The 26105-nt window shown below is 43.5% G+C and overlaps 1 protein-coding gene across 1 annotated transcript in view; it reads left to right on the top strand.

Moving 5' to 3' along the window:
* The window catches only part of tyk2 (tyrosine kinase 2), a 170228-nt gene extending 144123 nt beyond the window's left edge, over positions 1–26105 (top strand). The window contains exons 18-24 of the mRNA XM_059992311.1: positions 5692–5786; positions 6633–6825; positions 9641–9759; positions 10686–10858; positions 16553–16670; positions 18530–18640; positions 20885–26105. Of these exons, the coding sequence (XP_059848294.1) occupies positions 5692–5786; positions 6633–6825; positions 9641–9759; positions 10686–10858; positions 16553–16670; positions 18530–18640; positions 20885–21019 (944 nt within the window). The 3' untranslated portion in view covers positions 21020–26105. The remainder of the gene's footprint in view (positions 1–5691; positions 5787–6632; positions 6826–9640; positions 9760–10685; positions 10859–16552; positions 16671–18529; positions 18641–20884) is intronic.

Below are 26105 nucleotides of genomic sequence, written 5' to 3'. Positions count from 1 at the left end.
ATTCATGAGAGGACATGAACTTCATCAGTTCTCCAGTTCCTCCTCCAAAACTAGACAGGCACAGAAAATGCAGGACTTATTCCAAGAAGTTCTTCACAATGAAGTCCTTTGAAGGAGACTGCTTGGAATTTTTTGGAATTAAAAAAAAACAAAATATTGTCCCGACGAGGCATGCATATCCTCTTTGGGCACTGTACGAATTCCAAGCAGGACCCAGGGAAGCTCGTCCACCCAGTTAGGTCCTCTCAGGCGGGCCATGAGAGCCGACTTCAAGTGACGGTGGCAGCATTCCACTAGTCCGTTCAACTGTGGGTGGTAGGCAGTTGGTTGGTGCAGCTGCGTTCCCAACAGGCTGGCCACAGCCTACCACAGGCTGGAGGTGAACTGGGCGCCTCTGTCTGAGGTAATGTGGGCCGGTACCCCGAAGCGTGCTACCCAGGTTGCAATCAGTGCTTGGGCGCAGGAATCGGCAGATGTGTCGGTGAGCGGGACCGCCTCTGGCCACTTTGTGAACCGGTCTACCATAGTTAGGAGGTACCGTGCTCCTCGGGACACTGGTAGGGGGCCTACGATATCCACATGAATGTGGTCGAACCTCCGGTGGGTGGGGTCGAACTGCTGCGGCGGGGCTTTAGTGTGCTACTGCACCTTGGCTGTTTGGTACTGCATGCAAGTTCTGGCCCATTCACTGACCTGCTTGCGAAGTCCGTGCCACGCAAACTTGCTGGAGACCAGTCGGACGGTTGTCCTGATAGATGGGTGCACCAAACCATGTACGGAGTCGAAAACTCACCGCCTCCAGGCTGCCGGGATGATGGGTCGAGGTTGGCCGGTAGCCATGTCGCACAGGAAGGTCCTCTCACCTGGGCCTACAAGAAAGTCCTGCAGCTGCAAACCCGAGACTGCGGTCCTGTAGCTGGGCATCTCGTCGTCTGCCTGCTGCACCTCCACCAGTGCCTGGATAGCTGGTCTGGAGAGTGTGTCCACCACGACGTTGTCCTTTCCCGAGACATGCTGGATGTCCGTTGTGTACTCGGAGATATAGGACAGATGTCGCTGCTGGCGAGCCAACCAGGGATCGGACACCTTCGTGAACGTGGAGGTCAACGGTTTGTGGTTCGTGAACACGGTGAACAGCCTGCCTTCTAAGAAGTACCTGAAATGCCGGATTGCCAGATAGAGTGTCAACAGCTCCCGATCGAAAGCACTATACTTGAGTTCGGGTGGTCGTAGGTGCTTGCTGAAGAACGCCAAGGGTAGCCAGCGCCCCTCGATGAGTTGCTCCAGCACCCCACCAACTGCTGTGTCGGATGCGTCCACCATGAGGGTGGTCGGATCGTCCATTCTGGGGTGCACCAGCATTGCGGCATCTGCCAAGGCTTCCTTTCACAAAAGTGGCCACGGCCTCCTCGTCCCAAGTAATGTCCTTGCCTTTACCCAACATCCGGGTGTACAAAGGGCGCTTGATACGGGCTGCTGAGGGGAGGAAACGGTGGTAGAAGTTCACTATACTGACGAACACCTGCAGGCCTTTGACTGTGTTGGGCCGGGCAAAGTGGCGGATTGCGTCTACCTTGGCGGGCAGAGGTGTTGCCCTGACTTTGGTAATCCTGTGGCCCAGGAAGTCGATGGTATCGAGACAGAACTGGCATTTGGCCAAGTTGATCGTGAGGCCGAAATCACTCAGGCGGGAGTCGAGCTGGCGGAGGTGGGACAGATGCTCCTGATGACAACTTCTGGCTATAAGGATGTCGTCCAAATAGATGAACGCAAAGTCCAGGTCGCGTCCCACCACATCCATCAGCTGCTGGAACATCTGTGCGACATTCTTCAGGCCGAACGGCATTCAGAGGAACTCGAACAGGCCAAACGGGATGATGAGTGCTGTTTTGGGGATGTCTTCAGGGTGCACCGGGATTTGATAGTATCCCCGGATGAGGTCTACTTTGGAAAAGATTCTTGCCCCGTGCAGGTTTGCTGCAAAGTCCTGTATGTGCGACACGGGGTAGCGGTCTGGAGTGGTAGCCTCGTTCTGTCTGCGGTAGTCACCGCATGGTCTCCAACCCCCGGCTGCTTTGGGCACCATGTGCAGAGGGGAGGCCCATGGGCTGTCAGACTTCCGTACGATCCCCAATTCCTCCATCCTCTTGAACTCCTCCTTCGCCAGGCGGAGCTTTTCCGGGGGGGGGAGCCTTTGTGCGCGGGTGTGGAGGGGTGGTCACTGGGTCGGGATGTGGTGCTGTACCCCGTGTCTGGGCTGCCATGAACTGCGGTGCCAGAATTGATGGAAAGTCTGCCAGGATTCTGGTGAATTTGTTGTCCGACAGTGTGATGGAGTCCAGATGTGGAGCCGGCAACTTGGCTTCACCCAGGGAGAATGTCTGGAAAGTCTCGGCAAGTACCAGTCTTTTCCCTTGCAAGTCGACCAGCAGGCTGTGAGCTTGCAAGAAGTCCGCCCCCAGGAGTGGTTGGGCCACCGCAACCAGTGTGAAGTCCAATGTGAACCAGTTGGCACCGAACTGCAGCTGCACTGTGCGGGTGCCGTAGGTCCGTATCGTGCTGCCGTTTGCAGCCCTCAGAGTGGGTCCTGGCTTCCTGTTGTGGGTGTCGTACCCTGTCGGGGGCAAGACACTGATCTCCGCACCGGTGTGGACCAAGAAGCGGCTTCCTGACTGTTTGTCCCAGACGTACAAGAGGCTGACCTGGTGGCCAGCCGCCATGGTCATTAGCGGCAGCTGGCCCTTGCGGGGCGGACGACAACGGCGGGCTGGTGGTGGAAACACCACTGCTCACTGGCCTCCTCACTCCTGCCTCTGTGTTGTGTGCGCCCCCCTGCCGGGCCTGGTCTGGTAATCTGACGGATGGAAGCCACGCTCTCCCTCTTGGCTTTCCACAGCACGTCTGCCCGGGCCGCCACCTTCCGGGGGTGGGGGGGAGGGGGGTCGCTGAAATCTGTGTTTGCCAGCAGCTGGTGTATGTCCTCGGGCAGTCGCTCTAGGAACGCTTGCTCGAACATGAGGCAGGGCTTGTGTCCGTCAGCCAGGGACCACATCTCGTTCATCAATGCTGACGGCAGTCTGTCTCCCAAACCGTCCAGGTGAAGCAGGCGGGCAGCTCACTCACGCTGTGAGAGGCCAAAGGTCCCAATGAGCAGCGCTTTGACTGCTTCATATTTGCCTTCTTCCGGGGGCGACTGTATAAAATCCACAACCTGGGCGGCCATCTCCTGGTCAAGGGCTTTCACCACGTGGTAGTAATGCATGGAATCAGAGAATATCTGCCAAATCTGGAACTGGGCTTATGCTTGGCTAAACCACACGAGTGGTTGCAGCATCCAGAAAGTCGGCAGTTGTAGCGAAACTGCGTGAACAGATGAAGAGCCGGTCAACTTTGGTCCAAATCCCATTTGGACCGTCGGGGTCACCAATGTGGCGATGTGCTACACCAGTGCTGAAATAATGACACGCAGTCGGTAAGTCGTTTCGAGACTAGTTTATTCAAACCTCACGATGCTGGCATTTAAATCCCTAGCGCCCACCCTCTCTGGGCGGAAATGACGTCAGAGGTGCATTACCAAAGTCTCCCCCCGCGCACTGCCTATTTGTGAGCCAGTTTGCCTGCGCAGAAAGTGGGTCGCCACAATACTGCCATTGTAAAGGACTACATTGTTGTTGCTAGTTAGATATTAGTTACTCGAATGAACAGTGAGTCCTTAAAGTTGGGATTTAAAAAAATTAGGAATCTAGAATGGCTCCTGTTCGGTTGACTCACTTTTTGCGATTATAGTTATGTGATAGTTGATACTTGATGCTTATTAGAGGTGTATAAGATGATAAGAGATGTGGATAGAGTGGACAGGCACTCCCAGGGTGGAAATGGCTAATACAAGAGGCATAATTTTAAGGTGATTGGAGGAAAGTATAAGGGGATATCTGAGGTAGTTTGTTTTTAACGCCGAGTGGTAAGTATGTGGAACGTATTGCTGGAGGTGGTGGTAGAGGCTGATAGAAAGTCAAAGTAAAATTTATTATCAAAGTATGTACATGTCCGATGTGGAGCATCTTATGACACTATGGTGTACCGGAAGAGATGGAGAATATCATCAAGCAGCTTTATGATGGCTTCTCATGCAGGGTCATCCACGATGGGAGACTGTCCGAAGAGTTTCTGGTCACTACTGGAGTCAGACAGGGATGCCTGCTGTCGTCTCTACTTTTTCTTGTGGTACTCGACTGGGCTACAAGAATAGCCTATGCTGGCTCAGAGAGAGGCATCCAGTGGACGTTAACAGGGAAATTGGAAGACCTGGCATTTGCAGATGATCTCGCTCTTCTCTCACACCAGCTTCAAGATATGCAGAAGAAAGTAGATTCCTTGGGAGAGACCTCACAGCGAGTAGGCCTTAAGATCAGTCAGGAGAAGACCAAAGTTCTGCGCATTAATAACAGACAAGAGGAGCCATTACGGATTGAAGGACAAATAGTTGAAGATGTAGACAAATTCACCTACCTCGGAAGCAAAATTAGTAAATCAGAAGGTACAGATGAGGACATCAGAGCAAGGATCGGAAAAGTCCACCATGCCTTCACAACCCTGCAACCTGTTTGGAGATCTATGGCCATCTCTATCAAAACTAAGCCCCGTATATTCAGTTCCAATGTGAAAGCCATCCTGCTATATGGATCCGAAACATGGAGAATCACTAACACCAGCTGCAACAAAATCCAGACCTTTCTCAACAAATGCCTCCGGCAGATCCTCCGCCTCAAGTGGTATGACAGAGTGTCAAACCTAGACCTATGGAAGAGAGCAAACCATGAGCCCATTGTATTCCAGATGAGGAGGAGGAAGTGGAGATGGGTCGGCCACATCCTTGAGGAAGAGCCAGTCGAATGTCACTCGACAATCACTCGAATGGAATCCACAAGGGAAGAGAAGAAGAGGTCGCCCAAAGCAAACCTGGAGGTGTAGGCTTTTGGATGAACTGAAAGCTGCCAGCCAAACTTGGGAGACTGAAAAAACATCTGCTAGAGATCGCAGGAAGTGGAGGACTTTTGTTGAGGCCCTATGCTCCATAGGGAGTGAAAAGGATTAAAGAAGATGTACATGTCACCACATACAATCCTGAGATTCTTCTTCTGCAGGCATACTTAGCTAACCTATAGAACAATAACTGTAAACAGGATCAATGGACAACAAACTGCAAATGCAAATATAAATAAACAGCAATAAATAATGAGCATGAAATAACAAGATTAAAAAACGTCCTTAAATGAGAATACAATAGAGACATTTTAGAGACTCTTATATAGGCACAAGAATGTAAGAAAAGTGGAGGTTTATGTGAGAGGGAAGGGTTGATCTTGGAGTAGATTTAAAGGTCAACACAACAGTGGGCTGCAGTGCCTGTACTGTGCCGTACTGTTCTATCTGTGTTCTGTACCCATTTCCTGGACAATGTATGGTGAACTGTGGACTGCTGTAAAGATTTGTGGGAATGAATATGAAAGGAGTTTATTGAGGTTTAGGTCAAGCTCAGACTGGGCAACTTCAGGTCTTGGGATTTTGTGTATTGAAGGTGGAGGAGAGTGTGAAGTGTTGGAAAGGTGAGTTGAGGTATGTTTTACTCATGGACCACCAACAGCCTTGCTGCTCTCAAGTTCTAACGTTCTGTCACCTGTTTTGTCCTAGATCCAGATATTTCATGTGAAAACTCTGTGCCTACAGTCTCTGACCCCACCGTCTTCCAGAAACGCTACTTGAAGAAAGTCCGAGATCTTGGAGAGGTGAGGTTCTTTGTACCTTTATCCTCCCTGCTGGATTGCCTGTTAAATTCCTGTGCTAAATATTGAGTATTTGTGTGATTAGATCTGTTATGCGATACCTACTCACTGAACAGAGTGGTTCTGCAATCAGTCCCTTGTTTCAGTGTGACATCTGCACAGGCTCTGCTTGTATGTGAAGTGTGCATTTGCTGAAAGGGGAATACCAATGCAGGAAATGAGGTCATACCCAGTGACAGCATTAAGCGTAGTGTTGATGAGAGTGAATTCAGAAATCCCTTGGATCATCCTCTCAATAGGGTGACTTGGTTTCATCTTTGTCCTGAAGATCATATTTTTGTTCCATGTTGGTGCCCCACAGTGTGAGGACTTCATAAGGAGACAGTTGTTCAAAACAGCAGCAATAAGTTTGGAATGATGATGATGATCTCTCCCCGTGCTCTGAATTGATGCTGAAACAGCTGAGAGCTGGTTACCCCCCCCCCATTATCTGAGCAGACGATGCAGAGCCTTTTGTAAGTGGCCTGTCTCAATATGGTCAAGGTTATGGTTATGTTAAGGGAACTTCTATTGGTTTCAGCCTCTGAGCTGGAGTGGTTACAGATTTGTACCCTTGATCATCAGTAAAGGCTGCTACAGTGTTACTCTTCGTGCATCCCTGGGTTTGTGAGTGTTGGTGGCCTCGACTGACAACCCACTTTTTACTTTAAACTAATACTTTGACGGTATGCCTTTCAGCTCTCAGGAAGAATGGGCAGTTCCGACAGTAGAAAGTGCCGGGTGCTGGGGAGTGGTGGTGCAGAGAATGATGAGGAAACATAGTGATGTAAATTATTGACTTCATTTCAGGGCCACTTTGGCAAGGTGGGTCTGTACATCTATGACCCATTTAATGATGGCACAGGGGAAGTGGTGGCGGTGAAATCGCTGAAGTCAGATTGCAGTGAAGAACTCCGTATGAGCTGGACCCGAGAGATTGAAATTCTGAAAACACTCTACCATGATAACATCGTCAAGTACAAAGGGAGCAGCAGTGAACAAGGTAACGTAAGAAGCATTGATAGATGCTTTTCTCTTATCGCTGGTTCCACTACGGAACCGTTTTTCTGTTAGTGCCTACAGTGCAGGGAAAATCTAGTTTAAGAAATAACTGTGCTGTGCTTTGCCATGGCATGAGTGAGGACTCTTGTAGTTCCTCTGGCAGCCAAGTAAAAGTAGAGAGAACTTGTGCAGTACCTGCCATTTCCTATTAGGTCCTACGATGTCTGACAGTGAAATAGGATATTTAGATGGTCAGGAAGTACATCTAAACTGCACTCAGTACGATGAGGCTGGTCTCATCTTGGCAAATGAAGTGACTGGCTCCTTTTGTTTTTGGTGATACTGAGCAGTAAGCAAGGATGATATACAGCTCATTGAGGGGCAGGCTTGGAGAGTCATAAAGTAAGACAGCATGGAAACAGGTTCTTTGGCCCAGCTCATTCAAGATGCTGATCTAAGCTAGTCATATTTGGCAAATATCCCTTTCCTGTTCATGTGTCTTTTAAATGTTGTTATTGTTTGTATTTCAACCACTTCCTGTGGCAGCTGATTCCACAGAGGATGGCGAATCTCTGGAATTCTCTAACCCAAAGGGTTGTGGAGGTTAGGCCATTGGAGATGTTTAAAGAGGAGGTAAAGGTGAGGGGATTGGGGGCTGTGGGGAACTGGAATACAAATGATGAAGCCTGGGATGGATCAGATGTGATCATATTGGAGGGCACGCTTGAGGGCTGGGTGGTCCACTCCTGATTCTACTTTGTGATCTCAGGAGGACAGGAATAACTAAGTAAGAAGGTGGGGCAGAGGTGACCTTAAATAAAGATGTGGAAGAGTAATTGGAAATAAAACAAGCTTGACAAATTACCATGGTTAGAAAAGAGTTTTCCTGGTTGGCATGATATCACTGGGTAATGCATCACAGAAGCTGGATTCACAGCATTTTATAGTTAATAAGGTCCAATTTTTCTTCAAACTTGCCCATTCTATGATACTATTAAACTGCATTATGTGTGTTAACATCTCTTTAAACCATTCATGCTCCAGAAGCAATCTCACTAATGGTTTCTAAAGCAATGTAGTGAAGAGGATGTGGGGAGATGATAAAGGAATATGAATATACCCAATGAGTGCAAAGATCTGACAATTTGAATATTTTGTCAGGAAAAATAAAGAAGCGGTATTATTTAAATGTTGCAGGGTTCTGCAATACGGAGAAATTTAGGTGCTTTCATTCATGTCTCACAAAAATTTACTGTGTTGGTACAGCAATTGTGAAAATAGTAATGTTGCGTTGTTTTGTTAGGGAGTTGAATCCAAAAGTGAGGAGGTTGTACTTCAGTCATATATGGCATTAGTGAGACCATTTCTGAAGTACTGTTTAAAGAGGGAGGTTAATTCACTGGAAACAGTTCTGTGGACTCCTGCCTTGCATGGGCAGGTTCCTGCAATGGGTGGGTTGTTCTCTGAAGAACAATTGAACAGGCTGGGCTGTTATTTCCTGGTATTTAGAAAAATGAGAGGGAATTTGATTCAGCAGTATCCTTACAGGTCTTGACAAGGTGGATTTGGAGCGATTTTTGCCTCTTCTAAGGAAGATCTGGAGCAAATAGGTTACTATTATTTGAGTCAGAGATGTTTCACCAGGGGTCATGAATCTTCGTGGTTTTCCTTGAGAGGTGGTGCAAGCAGAGTTTGAGTTTTAGGGCGGAGATAGATCATTCTTTGATAAGGTGTTGGGTATTTTGGGGTACAGGGAAGAGCTTGCAGTTGGATGAGCTTATAAAACAGTTTGAGTGGCTTCTTCCTGCTTATTTACAAGTCTTTAAAAATTAGAAACAGACGTTAATAAGAAGTGAATTTCCAGAGGAAGGCAGTTACTGTGAGCAAGTTGAAGGACCTTGGCTATGGGATATGTACAGACTGGAGATCAAGTCACTGCAAGAAGATGGGGCAAAATTAGAATTGAATTTTTTTTTTAAATGCTACAGTTGTTGGAAACTTCAACAAAATTGGCTGACTGTCTCTGCCTCGACAGATTTTTGGTAAGGTTGTTGAAAAAGCTTATAACCAAACTTTAGAAAGAAATTTCAAGATCCAAAAAAAGGCTGTTGAGAAAGAAGTACATCTGCCTCCCCTAGTTTCTCTGATGTACAGTACTATGCAAAAGTCTTAGGCATATATAAGCATATATCTAGGGTGCCTAAGACTTTTGAACAATAATGTATTTGTGAATGTAGAGCAAAGAGTGAGTTTCTAAATCGGAGCAAAGGATGTCAGGAATGATGAGGGACAGGTAGCAGAGGAGTGGCAGGGGTAGGGAGTTGCATGGGTGCAGACACACCCAACCCTGATACACCAAGGAAGGTCATTTGATTTCAAACAACTAGTTTATTGATCATTACAGAATGTCTCTCTAGTGCTGGGATGAGACCTGGTATTTCCTGACAAGCTGAAATGCAGCTGGTGATCACAGACAAAGTGGAACGCACCAGGAGATGGTTTGAGTTTGTGAGGGTAAAAGTGTATTCATGTGTTCCCAGTACAATAATCGATATTGAATGAGTTCCTTCTCTGTGTCTTGACAGATGAGGGCTCAAGCCTTTCTGAGCAGTGTTTCATGATATTTGTGTTTCCATAAGAAAATCAAAGCCCTGGGAAACTGCTGCTGTCATCACAGCCAAAGAATTGATTGATGGAGATGATCTTGTTCTCCACTTACCTGTAACAATGCATTCTTATATTTGTACTGTTGTCAGAATCTCAGCAGGGGTGAGTGCACAACTGTCAGCCTTTAACAAATATTATTATTTTCTTAGGAGGGCAGATTGTACAGCTGATCATGGAATATCTGCCGCTGGGCAGTTTGCGGGACTACCTCCCGAAGCACAACGTGGGACTTGGGCAGCTTCTATTGTTTGCACAGCAGATTTGTCAGGTAAGACAATACTTATTTGTGTGTTTTCTTTGCACAGTTACTTATCCAGAGCAGATCTGTACAGACCGTAGATGGTAATCAAGTTAACAAGCATCTTTAATAAATTTCTTCTCACTACAATCAGGTTCTTGAAAAGACCTGAAAAACACGAACACTATCTCAAAGTATATTTCTTTTTCTCTCAATTTTCACTAATATTGTTATATTTATTTGTGTTTATTACATTAGCTATCTGTAATTTATGTTAAGTCTATATTAAGTTATCACAAACAAGAGAAAATATGCAGATGCTGGAAATTAAAGTAGTACGCACAAAGTGCTGGACCCTTCCCAGCCTGAAATGCTGACTATTTACTCTTTTTCATAGATGCTGCCTGATCTGTGGAGTTCTTCCAGCATTTTGTGTGTATTACTATATTAAGTTGTAATGTATTGTGCTGCTGCTGAGGAATGTTACTTCATGACATTTAAATCCCAAGTATATATGCCTAGAACAATAAGCTTAAGCTTGGTCTTCATTTCTGTAGTTTTAGCAAATAATTCCACAGAATTTTTGGTGGGTAACCCCAGCTGATATATCATTTTTGGAAAGTGGCAGATTTTGGTAAAGCCAGCATTTCTTGCCAATCAACAAGTGCCCTCAGGTCAGGGATGAGCCACAGCCCAGAGCTCTCAGCCCACAGCTCATGGTGAAGGTCCTTCTGCAGTGCAGTTGGGTTGATGATGAAGGAACGCCAGTAAAATTTGAAGTCTTTGTGGTAAGCTTTTCTGTGCTTCCAGCCATCAGCAGCCATAAGCATATTGTGATACCAGAAGTGTAAGGACAGTAGTTCCTTGAAGAGAGATTGCTTCATGAAGCAGAGTTTTTTTATAGGTTGACCCAGGTAGTCAAGTCCATGACTCCTGCTCTTTGTGCTACCATTCAGGGCATGTCCTACCTACAGTCCCAGCGTTATGTGCATCGTGACCTGGCTGCAAGAAACGTGCTGGTGGAAAACGAGAATGTGGTAAAGATTGGGGACTTTGGGCTGGCAAAAGCAATCCCTGAGCACCAGGACTACTACCGAGTCAAGGACGATGGAGACAGCCCTGTGTTTTGGTAAGCTCTTGCACAGCAACAAGGGTACTTTGGAAAGGTTTGGTTGTCTCTACGAAGAATGTAGAATATATTACTGAGGAATGTTCAAATAACTCAAGGTTTTAAGAAAAAATTAAAGGCACGACTGATAAAGAAAGTAAAAAATGCTGGTGAGCCAAGGAAACTTGTGTGATGCATATTGTAGGCATGTTTCTGGTGTAAATTTCCATAATTCTCAATTGTTCACTGACCAGCCTAAGGCATTGGATGGCCACATGGAGCAGATAATCAATGGAACTTCTTTCATTTCTCTCTGCCATTGAAGTCACTCATTGTGGCTTTATACAGTAGAAGTGAACACTCAAAGCCATTGGAGCAAGATTGGCATGCTTTAATGTTAAATTTTGAACCATGTTTGTTCTAAATTGGGTTGTGTGAGAGTGGGAGAGTGGCTGTCTCTGGTTTCCAGTCATGCTGTTAGATCTTCAGCTGCTCGTTCTTGGAGAGTGCAATCCCCTTGCATTGGAACTGTGGAGGTGTGTAGGAGAGTGAGGAGTGATGCGATGGGAAATCCCCTCTGTGCTCACCCAACAAGGTGATCTGGATCCCTCAGGTGTACCACATGACAGGGTTGCAGCAAGCCTTCCAATTTGCCAAATATCCAAACGTTCCTTTCTGAAATTCTTCAACTCCATTTCCAGCCATGCCATTCCCCTTCATCCTGCATTACCATTTAGTTACTTACTGTCCAGCTCTTTCCCCTCACTGTTATCTGTTTGTTCTTTTTCTCGCAGTTAGTCTATGAATTGTCTCAAACACTGTTAATCTATTTATTCATAAGTCTGGAGTATTAACTCTATTTCCCCTCTTGATCTTCTGAATTTTATCAGAATTTTGTCTTTATATTTGGTCCCTAGCATTCAGATTGTTTTGGTTCAGCTTTATCTATGAGTATGATGATATGGCTGGAGATATGTTCTTCCATCTCTTCGAGGGTCAATCAGCCAGTCCGTATTTAAAGACAGCTGAGGTCAGGAGCTCACCGCAAAGGGGGCACTGAGTGCTGATACTCAAAGAAGCATGGTCTGTCCAACAGGGTCTCATCAACGATTAGCATTGCCTTCCTGAATGGCTGGACAGGCTGGACCTCCTGCCCAAGGTGCAGGAGGCCGGGGCATAACCCTGCGGAAGATTCTAAAATCATAAGGTGAATGCTCAGTCTTTCCAGATTCAGGGAGTCTAAAACTAGAGGCCAAAGGTTTAAGGTGAGAGGGGAGAGTTTTAAAAGGGTAACATTTCCATACAGAGCTTGATCTGCCAGAGGAATCTATAGAGGCAGGTACAATTACAACATCTAGAAGACATTTAAACAGGAGCATGGATAGAAAGAGTTTAGGGCCAAACACAGGTAAATGGGACTACTTCAAGTAGGTAACTTGGTTGGCATGGATGAGTTGTTTCTATACTGTAACAGTTATTGTGCAGGAGTCATTACTGTACAATAGCTGAGCTGTGGAGCTAGGGGCTATTCAACACTTGAGACCATTGTTGGCAGCTATGATATTGGAAAGAGCATCACAGATAGCCTCATCTATTCCTGCTGGCTTTCAGTGTTACTGTTTATCATGGTAATTCTCTCTCACATTCAATGGGATCATAAGCATGAAGTAGGTGCAGGAGTTGGCCATCCAGTCCATGCTGTCTGCTCCACCATTTGTCAAGAACATGACTGGTTTTCCACCTCAGACATTTTCCAGCACAGTTCCTCGATTTCCTTAATGTCCAGAATTGTGATTGGTGTTTTGAATGAATATTATGACTGAGTCTGTTAAACCCGCAAAAGTAAAAAAAGACTCCAAAGGTCTGTTACCCTCTGAGTTGTAGTCGTAGGAAAGTACAGCATAGAAACAGGCCCTTTAGCCCATCTAGTCCATGATGAACCATTTCAACTGCCCTCTTCCATCAACCTGTACCGGGAACATAGCCCTTCATATCCCTACCATCCATGTGCCTATCCAAACTTCTCTTAAACCTTGAAATCGAGCTCCCATGCACCACTTGTACTGGCACACTCTCACATCCCTCTGAGTGGAGTTTCCCTTAAACTTCTCACCTTTCAGAATCAGAACTGGCTTTAATATTACTGGCATATGTTGTGAAATTTGTTTTTTTTCAGTGGCAGTGTGTTGCAATACTTAATAAAATAAACTATAAATTACAATAAGCAGTATATTAAAAATTAAATTAGTGCAAAAAGAGAGGGAAAAAAATAATGAGGTCGTGTTCATGGATTCATTGTCCATTCAGAAATTCTGTGGCAGAGGGAAAGAAGCTGTTACTGAAGTGTGTCTGTCTGTCTGTCTCTCTCTCTCCCCCTCTCCCTCTCCCCCTCCCCCCCCCTCTCTCTCTCTCTCTCCCTCTCCTTGCACCTCCGCCTTGATGGTAGTAATGATGAGGGGATGTTTTGGGTGATGGGAGTCTTTAATGATGGAGGCTCCCTTTTTCAGACACCATCTTTTTAAGGTGTCCTTGATGCTAGAGAGGTATTGCCCATGAGAGAGCTGGCTGAGTTTACAACTTCCTGCCGCATTTTCCAATCCTGTGCAGTGGCCCCTCCATACCAGATGGTGATGCAATAAGTTAGAATGCTCTCTGTTGTACATCTGTAGAAATTTATGAGTGACATACTAATTCTCCTCAAACTGCTAATGAAATACAGCCACTGTCATGCCTTCGTTGTAATTGCATCTATATGTTGGCCCCAGGATACATCTTCAGAGATGTTGCTACCCAGGAACTTGAAACTGCTCACCCTTCCCACTTCTGATCCCTCAATGAAGATTGGTGCGTGTTCCCTCGACTTCCCCGTCCTGGTCCACTACCAATTCTTAGTGAAGTTGAGTGCCCCACTCAACTAGGTGATTTATCTCATTCATGTCTGCCTCTTCATCACCATCTGCAATTCTGCTAACAGTAGTTGTGTTGTCAGTATATTTATAGATGGCATTTGAGCTGTGATTAGCCACAAACTCGTGGGTGTAGAGAGTAGAGCAGTGAGTTCAGCATGCATCCTTGAGGTGTGCTCGTGTTGACTGTCAGTGGGAGGAGATGGTATTTCCAATCCACACAGCTGTCACCTGCTGAGGAAGTCAAGGATCCAGTTGTAGAAGGAGGTACAGAGCCCCAGGTGTTGGAGCTTGTTGATTAGAAATGGGGGTATGATTGTGTTGAATACTGAGTTGTAATCAATAAACAGCTGTCTGGTAAAAGTAGGTGTTACTTTTGTTCAGGTGATCCAAGTTCATGAGCCAGTGAGATTACACTGACTGTAGAGTTATTGTGGTGATGGGCAAATTGAAGTGGGTTCAGGTCCTTGTTTAGCCAGGAGTTGATTCTAGCCATGACCAACCTCTCAAAGCACTTCGTGACAATCAATATGAGTGTCACTGGGTGATGGTCATTTGAGGCAGTTCACCCTGCTCTTCTTGGGCACTGGTATGATTGATGCCCTCTTGAAGCAGGTAGGAACCTTTGACTGCAGCAGTAAGAGATTGAATGCTCCCACAAGTTTTGAGATCCTTACCAGATATATCATCAGGGCCTGACGTCTTGCGACATCTTGAAAGATGTTCTAATGTCAGCCTTTGAGACAGATTAGAGTCACCAGATGCTGCATGGAAGTTTTATTCTCCCTTTCAAAGCATGCATAAAAGGTATTGAGCTCATCTGGGAGTGAAGCTTCATTGCTATTCATGCTGTTAAGTTTCGCTTTGTAGGAAGTAATGGCCTGCAAACTCAGCCAGAGCTGGCTTGCATCCAATTCAGCCTCTATCTTCAATTGGAATTGTTTTTTCACTCTTAAAATAGCCTTCTGTAGCCTACACCTGGACGACTTGTATAGTTGTGGATCACTGGTCTTGAATGCCATAGATCTAGCCCTCAGCAGACTAATCTCCATGGCTTTTGATTTGGGTAAATGTGATATGTTCACGAAGGCCTTAATGAAATCTGTGACAACTGTGGCGTATCCAATCAGATTTGAAGATGAATCCCTGAATATTGTCCAGTCTATTGACTCAGAAGTCCTGTAAGTGCTCCTTTGCCTCCCTTGACAATACCTTCTTGGTCTTCACCACTGGTGCTGCAGTCTTTTGTTTCTGCCTAAACACTGGGAGTAGAAGTACAGCTAGGTGTTTGAACTTTCCAAAGTGTGGGCATAGGATGGCATGGTAGGTGTTATTGATGATGGTATAACAGTGCTGAAATGTGTTGACTCCTCTGCTTCTACAGGTGATATGTTGGTGGTAGTTGTTCAGAGACCTCTTCAAGCTGGCCTGGTTGAAATCCCCCACAATGATAGGAAAAGTGTTAGGGTACACTCTTTCGTGTCTGCTGATTACAGTGCTGATCTCCTCTAGTGCCTGCATGACATTAGACTGAGGTGGAATGTATACCACTATCAGGATGATGGTGGAAAACTCCCTTAGCAGACAGAAAGAATGACATTTGACCACTAGATGTTGCAGGTTGGGTGAACAGGACTGAGACAAAGCTGCCACATCTGTGCACCATGATGAGATAATCATAAAGTATACTTTTCTTTTAAAGGACTGCCCTGTCTTTGCAGAGAGTGGTGAAGCCATTGAGCAGTAGGGCTGCGTCTGAAATGACGACGGACAGCCATGTTTCTGTGAGGGAAAGTACATAGCAGATCCCTATGTCCTTAAGAAATTCCTTATTTAAGTCCTAGGCAGTGTATCACTTATTCATCCACTGTGTCCCATATCCCAGGCTTCTAGGCCAAGGAAAACATTGTCCCTTCATCTGTTCCAAATTGATTTTGTATATCTTGCTGAAATCTCCTGAATTCTAGTGAACACTGGGGAGGTCTACTTGATCTTTGCTGGTGCTGCAATCTGTCCACACTTGGAACTAGTCAAGTAAATCAGCTCCTGAGCTGAGGGCAATTATTCAAAGTACATATATTACCGAAGTATGTACATATTATACAACCAACGCACACAAAATGCTGGTGGAACACAGCAGGCCAGGCAGCATCTATAGGAAGAAGTACAGTTGACGTTTTGGGCCGAGACCCTTCGTCAGGACACATTATACAACCTTGAGATTCGTCTCCTAACAGGCAGCCATAAAACAAAGAAACCCAAAAGAACTCATTTTAAAAGAAGACCATCAAACCCAGAAATTTGCAGAGAAAATAAAATCATACAAACAATAAACACAGGCAAATAGTGTTCTGAGTTAAGGTCCACAAAGAAAGTCCATCCACAGACCCTAAGATCAGCACAGAGTGGAGCAGCCAGCTGAACCGGCCAGTCTCTTGCCTCAGGCCCCCTGGTAGTTAGTGTAATGCAACCTGAGTTCAATTCTGCCACTGCCTGCAAGGAGTTTGCATGTTCTTCCTGTGACTGTGTGGGTTTCCTCCAGGTGCCCTGGTTCCCTTTCACATTCCAAAGAGGCACAGGTCAGTGTTAGCAAGTTGTTGACATTGGATTTGATGCAATACTTGCAGACTGCCCTGATGCTCAGCTAATATTAAATCTTAATCTTAAAGTCAAGACTGTACTGAATCTGAATACCCTTTGTGATGTAAGTATGTTTATTTTGGTCTTCTGGCTACCTCTATGAAATGGACTGTCTTCATGACAGAGTATTGGAGTTGGGCCTTACTTACGTTCTTCTGTTTTATCCTAGGTATGCTGTTGATTGTCTGAAAGAAGGAAAATTCAATTTTGCCTCTGATGTTTGGTCATTTGGGGTCACAATGTACGAGCTCTTGACATACTGTGAGGCTCGACTGAGCCCGCCAGCGGTAGGTCTCCTACAAAACTTCAAACTCAATCTCCTGTACATTTTTGTGAAGATAAATCTGAGCTTTACATTTTCTGTGTCACCTTTGCTTCTCTCCTACACACAAACTTGATTATCAGTATTTTGTGATGGAATGAACTAAATATGGGTCAAATTCTATCAACCTGAGTGTGAATTAGATTCAATGCCTTTGGACCACTGACAGTTGGATCCATTTTCTGTTTTGTTCTTGCCAATTGAATGTAAAGTGAAGCCAGTCTGCAGAAGTATGTCTGTGATCCTAGTCAACCTATCCACTGGGAAACTCGGATAGAACTGCCTCAAAGCCGGTCTCTTTAGGTTCTAATGTTAATCCTCCACAACCTGTCCAAACCTCCTAAAACCAGGTACTTGGTCAATCCATCACTAGTTAGAATAGGCTGTGAGCTTGTTTGATGTACTATTTGTGGCTGGTTATTCTTTAGCCTTTGCAAGGTGCTGTTCTTGGAAAAGGATGAAAATACCTGGTAAATGAATGCTGCAAAGACATTGCCCTCATTGCTTATCAATTGAATTTGAATTTCCTTCAGAATTAGGTTTAATATCACTGGCATATGTCGTGAAAATTGTTAACTTTGCAGCAGCAGTACATGATATTAGAGTGAAAAACTGAGTTACATGAAGTATATATTTCTATTTTTTGCACTGCCTGTTTAATAGAACTACCAAATACAGAGGGGAAGAAGCTGCTTCTGAATTATTGAGGGTGTGCCTCAGTCTTTGTACCTCCATCCTGATGGTAGCACTGAGAAAAGAGCATGTCCTGGGTGTTGGGATCCTCAGTGATGGATACTGCCTTTATGAGGCATCATTCCTTCAAGATGTCCTGGATACTAAGGAGGCTGGAGCCCATGATGAAGCTGACTATGCTTACAACTCTCTGCTGCTTATTGCAATCTGTGTCTCTCCTCTCGCGCCCAGCATACAAGATTGTGATGCAGCCAGTCAAAACGGTACATCTGTAGATAGTTGTGAATGTTTAGGGTGACATACCAAATCTCCTCAAGCTCCTAAAGAAATACAGGCAAACTCCTCATGATTTGTAAGTTTAACCCACAAATGCTCACTGTAATCAATATTGATGGGGTGGTAGCTAGGGGCTCCTTACTTCCATGCTTGATGTAAGTGTGGAGTGATATTGCAGGTTTTGAGTGACCAGGGAACTGAGTGAGAAGTAACATAGGTCACTGGATGTTGGTATAGAGGAGGATTAACGTCTGGAAGGTGAAAGGGTGATTGTGCCCCCTTCTGCCACAGTCCTGCAGCAGTTAGTGTTGATCTGCCTGGTCTCTAACTTTTCACCTGTGGCACTGAGTAATTTCACCATAAATTAGAATTCTTCTGCCAATAATATACAGCATCACATATTCCACTTTTCCTTCAGTGGGTTATTCAAGTGGTTGTTGAAAATTTTGGTAAAAGATTTGACAGTGTTTCAAATATATTCTTCAGATATTCAGGTGTGTGTGATACATTGCTAAGTAATACCTGAAATGCCTGTGCCTCTTTATTACAAGTCAGTTGGTTGCTGATAGCAGAAAGCATTAGTTGAGCCACTTCATTCTTATTAAATGCGAGCAGACAACTTCAATGGAAATCAGGTATTTTTTGATCTTTCAGGTGACTATTCCGGAGGTTGCTTTCAACTCCTTTACCAAGGTGGCATTCTGGTATAGGTGTGTGGAAGTTATGGTACAAGTTCATCTTTTCCCTATCAAGTACCAATAATGTTGGAATTGGGGGGAGTCATTGATAATTGAATCCATTGTTTAAACATGGCATTAAAGTGTGAAGACTGAGTTACTTTCAACATTTTTACAGAAATTTATTGAGATGATTGGAGTGACGCATGGACAGATGACAGTAGTCCGTCTAATTGAATTGCTGGAAAGGGGCAGACGCTTGCCTTGCCCAAAGTCCTGTCCTTGGGAGGTAAGAGCATAAATCTTTGTCTTTAAGCTGAATGTTTTCATTTCAGACACACAGCCTCTCCTGTGGTACAACCTGTTCTGAATTTAATTACTTAAATTATGATTTCAAGCATTTATGGGAGACTGATATGAGCATCTGTGTTTTTTCTCTTTAATCCTTTGAGTCCAGCTCTCATTTTAGAAAATATTCACAGCCAATATCTTTCCCAAGTTATGATACCCTGGACTGGTTTCATTACCTTAGGTTTAGTCTGACCAGGGCTTTGGATACTTTGATTCCAGTACCTATAGTACCAACATTCAATTAGATATTTTCTTTGTTTTCAGTACCTACCCATGACATTTTAATATTTATACATCAAATTAAATTTTTTTTTTGGATCTCTACTGCTAGATTTCCCCCCACTTTACAAAATATTCTCTTTTAGGTCAAAGTGTATGACCTCACATTTTCCTGCATTGATATCTACTTGCTGCTGGTTTGCCCTTTCAGTTCATCACTGTAATGTTTCTATCTACATTACTTGCCATCTTCTCTCTGTGCAGAACAACTATTGCACTGAGCAGGAAGTTTTTAACGTAGCTTGAAAACTGTGCAGCACTTTAAATGTTTTGTAATGTGCATACTATGAATAATTTGAAAACTGTAAAATCAGATATTTTGATCTTATTGGTTAATTAAGGGGCATAATGAAATACAGTACAGCACAGAAAATTTTTCATGTTCTGTAATCTTTTTCTAGCTGTGCCCAGTTCCAGCTACATGGTTAGAAAAGCTATGAGCATGAGGGCATTTCTGTGCATCAGGAACAAATTTGCATGCAAGATTTCCTAGCCCATCACCTATGCCATTTATAAATACGGTGAATGCTTGTGGTCTGACATTATAGATTCTTGTGCGATACTACTGGTCATATCCTGGCAAAATTATCCTGTGTCCCTGATCTTGTGTTGGCCATTTTCCTAGTCATGCCAATAAATTTACTTCAGTGACTGACTTCATAAGTTCAAAGTAAATTTATTATTGAAGTATGTATATATTACCATATACTACCCTGAGATTCATTTTCTTTTGGGTATTCACAGAAGAACAAAGAAATACAATGGAATCAATGAAAAACTACACACAAAGACTGATAACCAAAGTGCATAAGAAGACAAACTCTGCAATAAATTTATAAATAAACAAATAAATGGAGAAATAATATTGTAAACATGAGTTGTAGAGTCCTTAGGTTAGGCTCAGTGTTGAGGTTAGTGAGGCCTGATGGTTGAGGGGCTATAACTGTTCATCAAATTCGTGAGCAATATTTATCAGTGCCTTCTGGAAGAGCATATACATCTGCAATGTTACCATTCTTCTTATCACATTTGTTTGACAAAACTTGCACTTTATAAATCTATTCTAGCTATCTCTAATCAAAATGGTCAGCTGGTTTTATCATTTGGTTTTGATAATTTCCAAACAAAAGACATTGGATTGACTGGTGTGTCATTTCCTTGTTTTCTCCCCATCCTTCCTTTACTTTGTCACCAAACAATTGATACTAGAGCGTACAATCATTACAGCGATATTTGATTCTGTGCTTTGCACTCCCTGAAATACAAATTGAAGTAAATATAATAAAAATTTATATTATAAATCATAATTAGAAAACATAAAAGGGGAAGTAAGGTAGTGCAAGTCAGGTCCGGTTATTTGGAAGTTACAGCCCAGATCCGGGTCAAGATCTGTTCAGCAGTCTTATCACAGTTGGAAAGAAGCTGTTCCCAAATCTGGCTGTACGAATCTTCATGCTCCTGAACTTTCTCCAGGAGGGAAGAGGGACAAAAAGTGTGTTGGCTGGGTGGGTCAGGTCCTTGATTATCCTGGCAGCTCTGCTCCGACAGCATGTGATGTAAAGTGAGTCCAAGGATGGAAAATTGGTTTGTGTGATGTGCTGGGCTATGTTCACGATCTTCACCTTTCTAAAAGAGCAGTGTGACTTGTACAACTTTTCAATTTTAAGAAGCTGCTCCTGAGTCTGGAGAGCATACCTCCTTCCTTCAGAGCAGTAGAATAGAGGGTTTTTTGAGACTTCAGTTTCTATTTGGACATTATTCTGTTTATTATTTTGCTTCATTTTCTTGCATGTCTGGCTTGTTCCTCACTTCGTCTTCTCTGAGCCTGCCATTTTCTCATTTTCTTTTGACAGTTCCAAATGAACAAAGTTTTCTTTTTCTCTCTCCCCCCCCCCCCCTCCAGGTCTATCAGCTGATGAACAAGTGTTGGGATTCTGACCCAGCTCAGCGACCCAAATTTCAGGAGTTGTTCCCAATATTTCAGAAGCTATACGAACGATACAAGAAGATCGAAGGTTCGAGCATCCTCCAGAAGTGATAAACACCAGAAGCTTCCAACCAAACATCATCTTCCTTTATTACACTCTCTGCCACCCTCCCAATTTCCTCCCTATCTGTGCTGAACAGAGTCATCAATCATTGCATCAGCGCCAAAAGCAGTAGCCATTTTGTGAACAGCAAGCTCCCAAAGATAGCATTGAAATTGTTTTTGGTGTTCGTTCCTGGCTACACTTTGGCCTGTATTTCACAGAGTATGCTGGAACTCTTCAAACTATGCCAAAACAGGGAGGCAAGGCCTTTGTATTGTATCTCAGTCGAAAGATATGAATAGCACTGGTCACTTCTTTAACTGTACATCTTTGCTGTTCAGTGAAGATTTTGGAGAATTGTAGCAAACAAATGCCATTTGAAGAAAAGACTTCTGCTGAACTTCATTGTTTTGTTTTAACTCCTTCCAAAATTCAGAGAGGGAGTTTGAACTTGACCTGATATCATGATAATCAAGTATACAACCGCACATATACTACACTTTGTTAACTTTTGCAAAGTTCAACTGTCGTGGATAAATATGTGTTGGGAAATGCAATTTGATTTTTCCCATGAATAATGTCTGTGAGAATCTTTATAAAGCTTAAAAGATGCAATTTAGTGTCTGCTGTAGTTTGCTGTGTCACACTGCAAAACTGATATAGCATTGTTTATTTCAGAAGTTCACTGATGCATCTGACCCTATTACTTTTTAATACTGTCAATATTTGTGTTCTGTGTACTTTTTTTGTTATGAACTATAATGGAAACAAATTAACTTTTGGGATATACTGTCAAAGTTTATCATGTTGAGAAAGAATAATCTCTGCCACCTTCTCAAATGTGACTCTCACCTAGCAGTGTTGCATGCCTCTACATTATTCCTGCCAAATAACGTTATCTAGCATCATGTTAAAGGAGGGGATACCCCACTTGTTCCCTGCCATCATTGTGATATAGCTGACTTTATTGAATGCTGAATATCAAAATTTAAAGTAAATTTATTATCAAAGTACATATATAACACCATATACAACCCTAAGTTTCATTTTCTTGTGGGCATACTCAAAAAATAAAATAAACATCATAGTCAATGAAAGACCACATCAAAAGTGCAGACAACTGGAGTGTAAAAGACAACAAACTGTGCAAATACAAAAAGAAAGAAATAATAATAGATGAGCAATAAATATCGAGAACATGGGATGAAGCGTCAGTGAAAGTGAGTTCATAGTTTATGGGAACAGGTCAGTGATGGGGTGAGTAGTTCATGAGGTTGATGGTTGAACGATAGTAACTGCTCCTGAACTGATGGTGGGAGTTGTGAGTCTCTTGTGCTGCCTTCTTGATGGCAGTAGTGAGAAAGGAGCATGACCTGGGTGGTGGGGGGTCCCTTACGGTGGATGCTGCTTTCCAGTGACGTGCTACATGTAGATGTGCTCAGTAGTGGGGAGGGCTTTACCCATGATGGACTGGGCCATATCTGCTACTTTTTATAGGAATTTCCATTCAAGGGCTGTGGTGTTTCCATACCAGACTGTGATGTAGCCAAGCAATATACTCTCCACCACACATCTTCAGAAGTTTGCAAGGTTTTAAATATGCTGAATCTCTGCAAACTTCTAAGGAGGTAGAGGTGCTGCCATGCCTTGTTCATAATTGTACTTGTGTGCTAGGCTCAGGACAGGTCCTCTGAAATGGTAACGCCGAAGAACTTAAAATTGCTGACCCTTTCCACCCCTGATCCCCTGATGAGGACTGGTTTATGGACCTCCAGCTTCCTCCTCCTGAAATCCATCATCAGTTCCTTTGTCTTCCTGGCATTGAGTGAGAGGTTATTGTTATGGCACCACTCAGCCAGATTTTCATGAGTATAGTAGACTGAACTTCAAGCTTACAGAAACCAGGCAGGTAGGTGAACCGTGATCTCTCTTAACTGGAAACATGAGTGTCCTGTGAATAGAAACAAATGACTTGGGTGTCCCTATAACCTGGGGAGGATTGAGTAGGCAGTATGACCAGCACCACCTCCAGGTTTCTAGTATTGTCTTGCAGTTTTTACAGAGTATACAACTGTTCCACGACTACTGTTCTGTTGGTATTGAATACTTTTTATCTCGCAGTGCAACAAAAGATGGAAAGATACTTCACAAATCATGTTAATATTGAACTGGTAGTTACTCTTGCTCAATTGTGTAGTTGGCATGATACCTACTGATGTTTGAGAGTACCCACTCATTAGTTATATTTGCAGCAACAGTCACTGAGATTTGTTGTGGCAGAGTTAAAAGACATTTTTAAAATGATCATGGGAGGAGAGATTCTCCAAATGAGCACAGCCTTTGCTTGATTCACCTTTGAGAATTCTCCCAAGTTCGACTTGCCTTCTGTGTCGAGTTGTTGCCCGTGGCTGGTGCTGCACAGTTGGCCTGCAGCTGAGGGGATTGCATCGATCCCGGAGTGGCACAGTAGTGTAGTGTTTAACGCTTTACTGTACCAACTACCTGGGTTCAATTCCCTGCCACTGCCTGTAAAGAGTTTGTATGTTCTGCCCTGTGACTGCGTGGGTTTCCTCTGGGAGCTCCGGTTTCCTCCCAGTCTAAAGAAGTACCAGTTGTCAGGTTAATTGGTCATTGTAAATTGTCTCATGATTAGGTCAGGGTTAAGTTGGGGGTTGCCAGGCAAAGGAACAATAGGGTATACTCTGCACTGTATCTCATTGGGGCTAGGGACATCTTCAGGAGAGTGGAGCCAAGAATGGGGTTGTCACTGTAATACCTTCAAAGATGTTTCTTCGTTGAGCCTCAAACATTGTCTAATAGTTCCGGTTATTTTTATCCTGAGACGAGAGGTTTTCTTTGTACCACTGTGATTTCTTACCAGTCTCTGCCACTGTAACTTAAGGTTTGAAGGTGATACTTGGACACCCTCTTAAATTAAGGCTGAATGGCTCTGTCACTCTCCAGGCCCCTTACGAGCCAGTTGGAATTATAGGCTTCCCCACAACAGGAATTCAGGAGGTAGACAATGAATGTGGACAATAAGTCAGGTGAGGAATGGAAGTAAGATGGGCAGCATTTTCTCCTCCTAAATGCAGTGGAGGATCAGTTTACACATCCTCTAATTTTCACAAGAAGTCAGCCCCAAACTGCATACTGAATCAATTTTGCAGTCGTGGGATTAAAAAAAAGCTAGAATTGTAGAACAGATATCTTGTGTCACTCTTCAACATGGACAGTGGGGTAGGAGCGCAGCTTCTGATCACATTGTGTATTATCATGGTCTATCAGCAGTGACTAATTTGTAAGAACAAAGAACTGAACCTTGTAGTACAAAATACACCAGGATGTTTTGAGAAAAACTTGCCTTTGTATAGCAACTCCTGTATGACAGAGTAAGCAAAGGTGTTTAATGGGTGTACTGTAAAGTAAGTCACTGAAATATTGAACAGATTCTTGATTCAAGCATTAGATTTAGACAAAGAAACAGGAATATAAATAGTTTATAAATCACCGTAGAACAAATCAAAAAAATCTCGTCATAACATGAAGTTTATGGGATCTTTAAAACATAGTCTGCTCTATTTGATTTGGAGGTTATCAATGATGGGGATAATGTATAGCATACTATACACGAACATGTGGTCAATTTACTGTTTAAAATGTTTTTTTTATGTAAACTTTGGGCCCAACCTAAACTAATTTAGAATATGGTATGTGGCAGGCTTTAAATGGAATCTGGCACAACTGAAGCCAATGAATGGTTCTACCTTTGTTTCTCTCAAGGGCTCTAATGGTAAAGTTATGATTCTTGGAATGTGTTTGATATTATTCATGTGTTTATACCAGTTAGCATGTTGGGTGATTTCAATGGACATCTAATAACTTATAATTTGTATTGTCTTCACTCGTCAGCTTGTTACATTTTTGCTCACACCATTTATTTATGAATGTTACGCAAATAAGTTACATTGAAATTTATTCAATGAATTGCATTAAAGCAGCTGAAATATTCCTTTTTTTTTACCATTTTGGATAGTCAGCCTCTTGAGTATGAGTATTAGTTGGAGATAAACTTCATGTTTGGCCTTCATTGTGAAACAAGGGAGGCTGTGCATTATGCACAAATCCTGGAGGAACTCAGCAGGCCAGGCAGCATCTCTGTAAATGAGTACAGTCCATGTTTCAGGCCTAGACTTGAGCAGGACTGCTAAGGGTAGAAGGGTCTCGGCCTGAAAGGTCGACTGTACTTTTTTCCATAGATGCTGCCTGCCCGTGCTGAGTTCCTTCAGTATTTTGTGTATGTTGCTTGGATTTCCAGCATCTGCAGATTTTCTCTTGTTTGAGGCTGTGAATTATATTCATTGTGATGGTGACTAGCAAGGTTGGTATTTTCGGCCTATCTCAACTGTCCATGGCAGTGTGGTTCACCACATCTTGCAACCCTCTATCCATGTAGTCCAGTTATCACAGAAGGATGGTCAAGAATTTGACCCACTGGTGTGTAAAGTATGGCCAGTTCAGAATGGTGGGTGACTTGGAAATGGTGGCATCATATTGCTGCCTCTGTCTTTCTATGTTCCAGGACAGGCAAGTTTCTGCTCTGCATCTGCTGTTGTTTTGTTGGCTTCACTTCAGACTGTGATTTCATGAGAAAAGAATGTGATGTGAGCACCTCTCACTGTTTTCTTGTTATAGATGTGTAAATCTCTTGGCTCTCAGAGCTTTAAACTCCACCTTGTACTTTTGGGAAGCAAAAATTTCACAAAGGTTAAAAAAAACAACTAACCTTAGATGTAGGAGTAGATGGAGATTGCACATGTCCTGCCAAGCAATGAACAAGTGACTGTGTTAAAACTGGATATCACAGCTGGGTTATTTTGCTGTGCTGCAGATGAAATTATTTTGACAAAGATTAAGAAAGCTTTAAGAATAGATCTGGATTATCTGGGAATTATTCCTTTTCCGTTTTTAAGTTGTGCATATACCAATTCACAACATATCATGCGATGTTTTTATTGTATTCTGAGTACTGCATTGTGTTGCAGCATTGCAATTATTCCTTCAGAAGGCAATAAACTGTTCATTTTCACTTGA

This window comes from Hypanus sabinus, chromosome 16 (genome assembly GCF_030144855.1).
Source record: "Hypanus sabinus isolate sHypSab1 chromosome 16, sHypSab1.hap1, whole genome shotgun sequence".
NCBI lineage: Eukaryota > Metazoa > Chordata > Chondrichthyes > Myliobatiformes > Dasyatidae > Hypanus > Hypanus sabinus.
The sequence above is the reverse complement of the archived record's forward strand: the minus strand, read 5'-3'. Positions and strand labels throughout refer to the sequence as shown.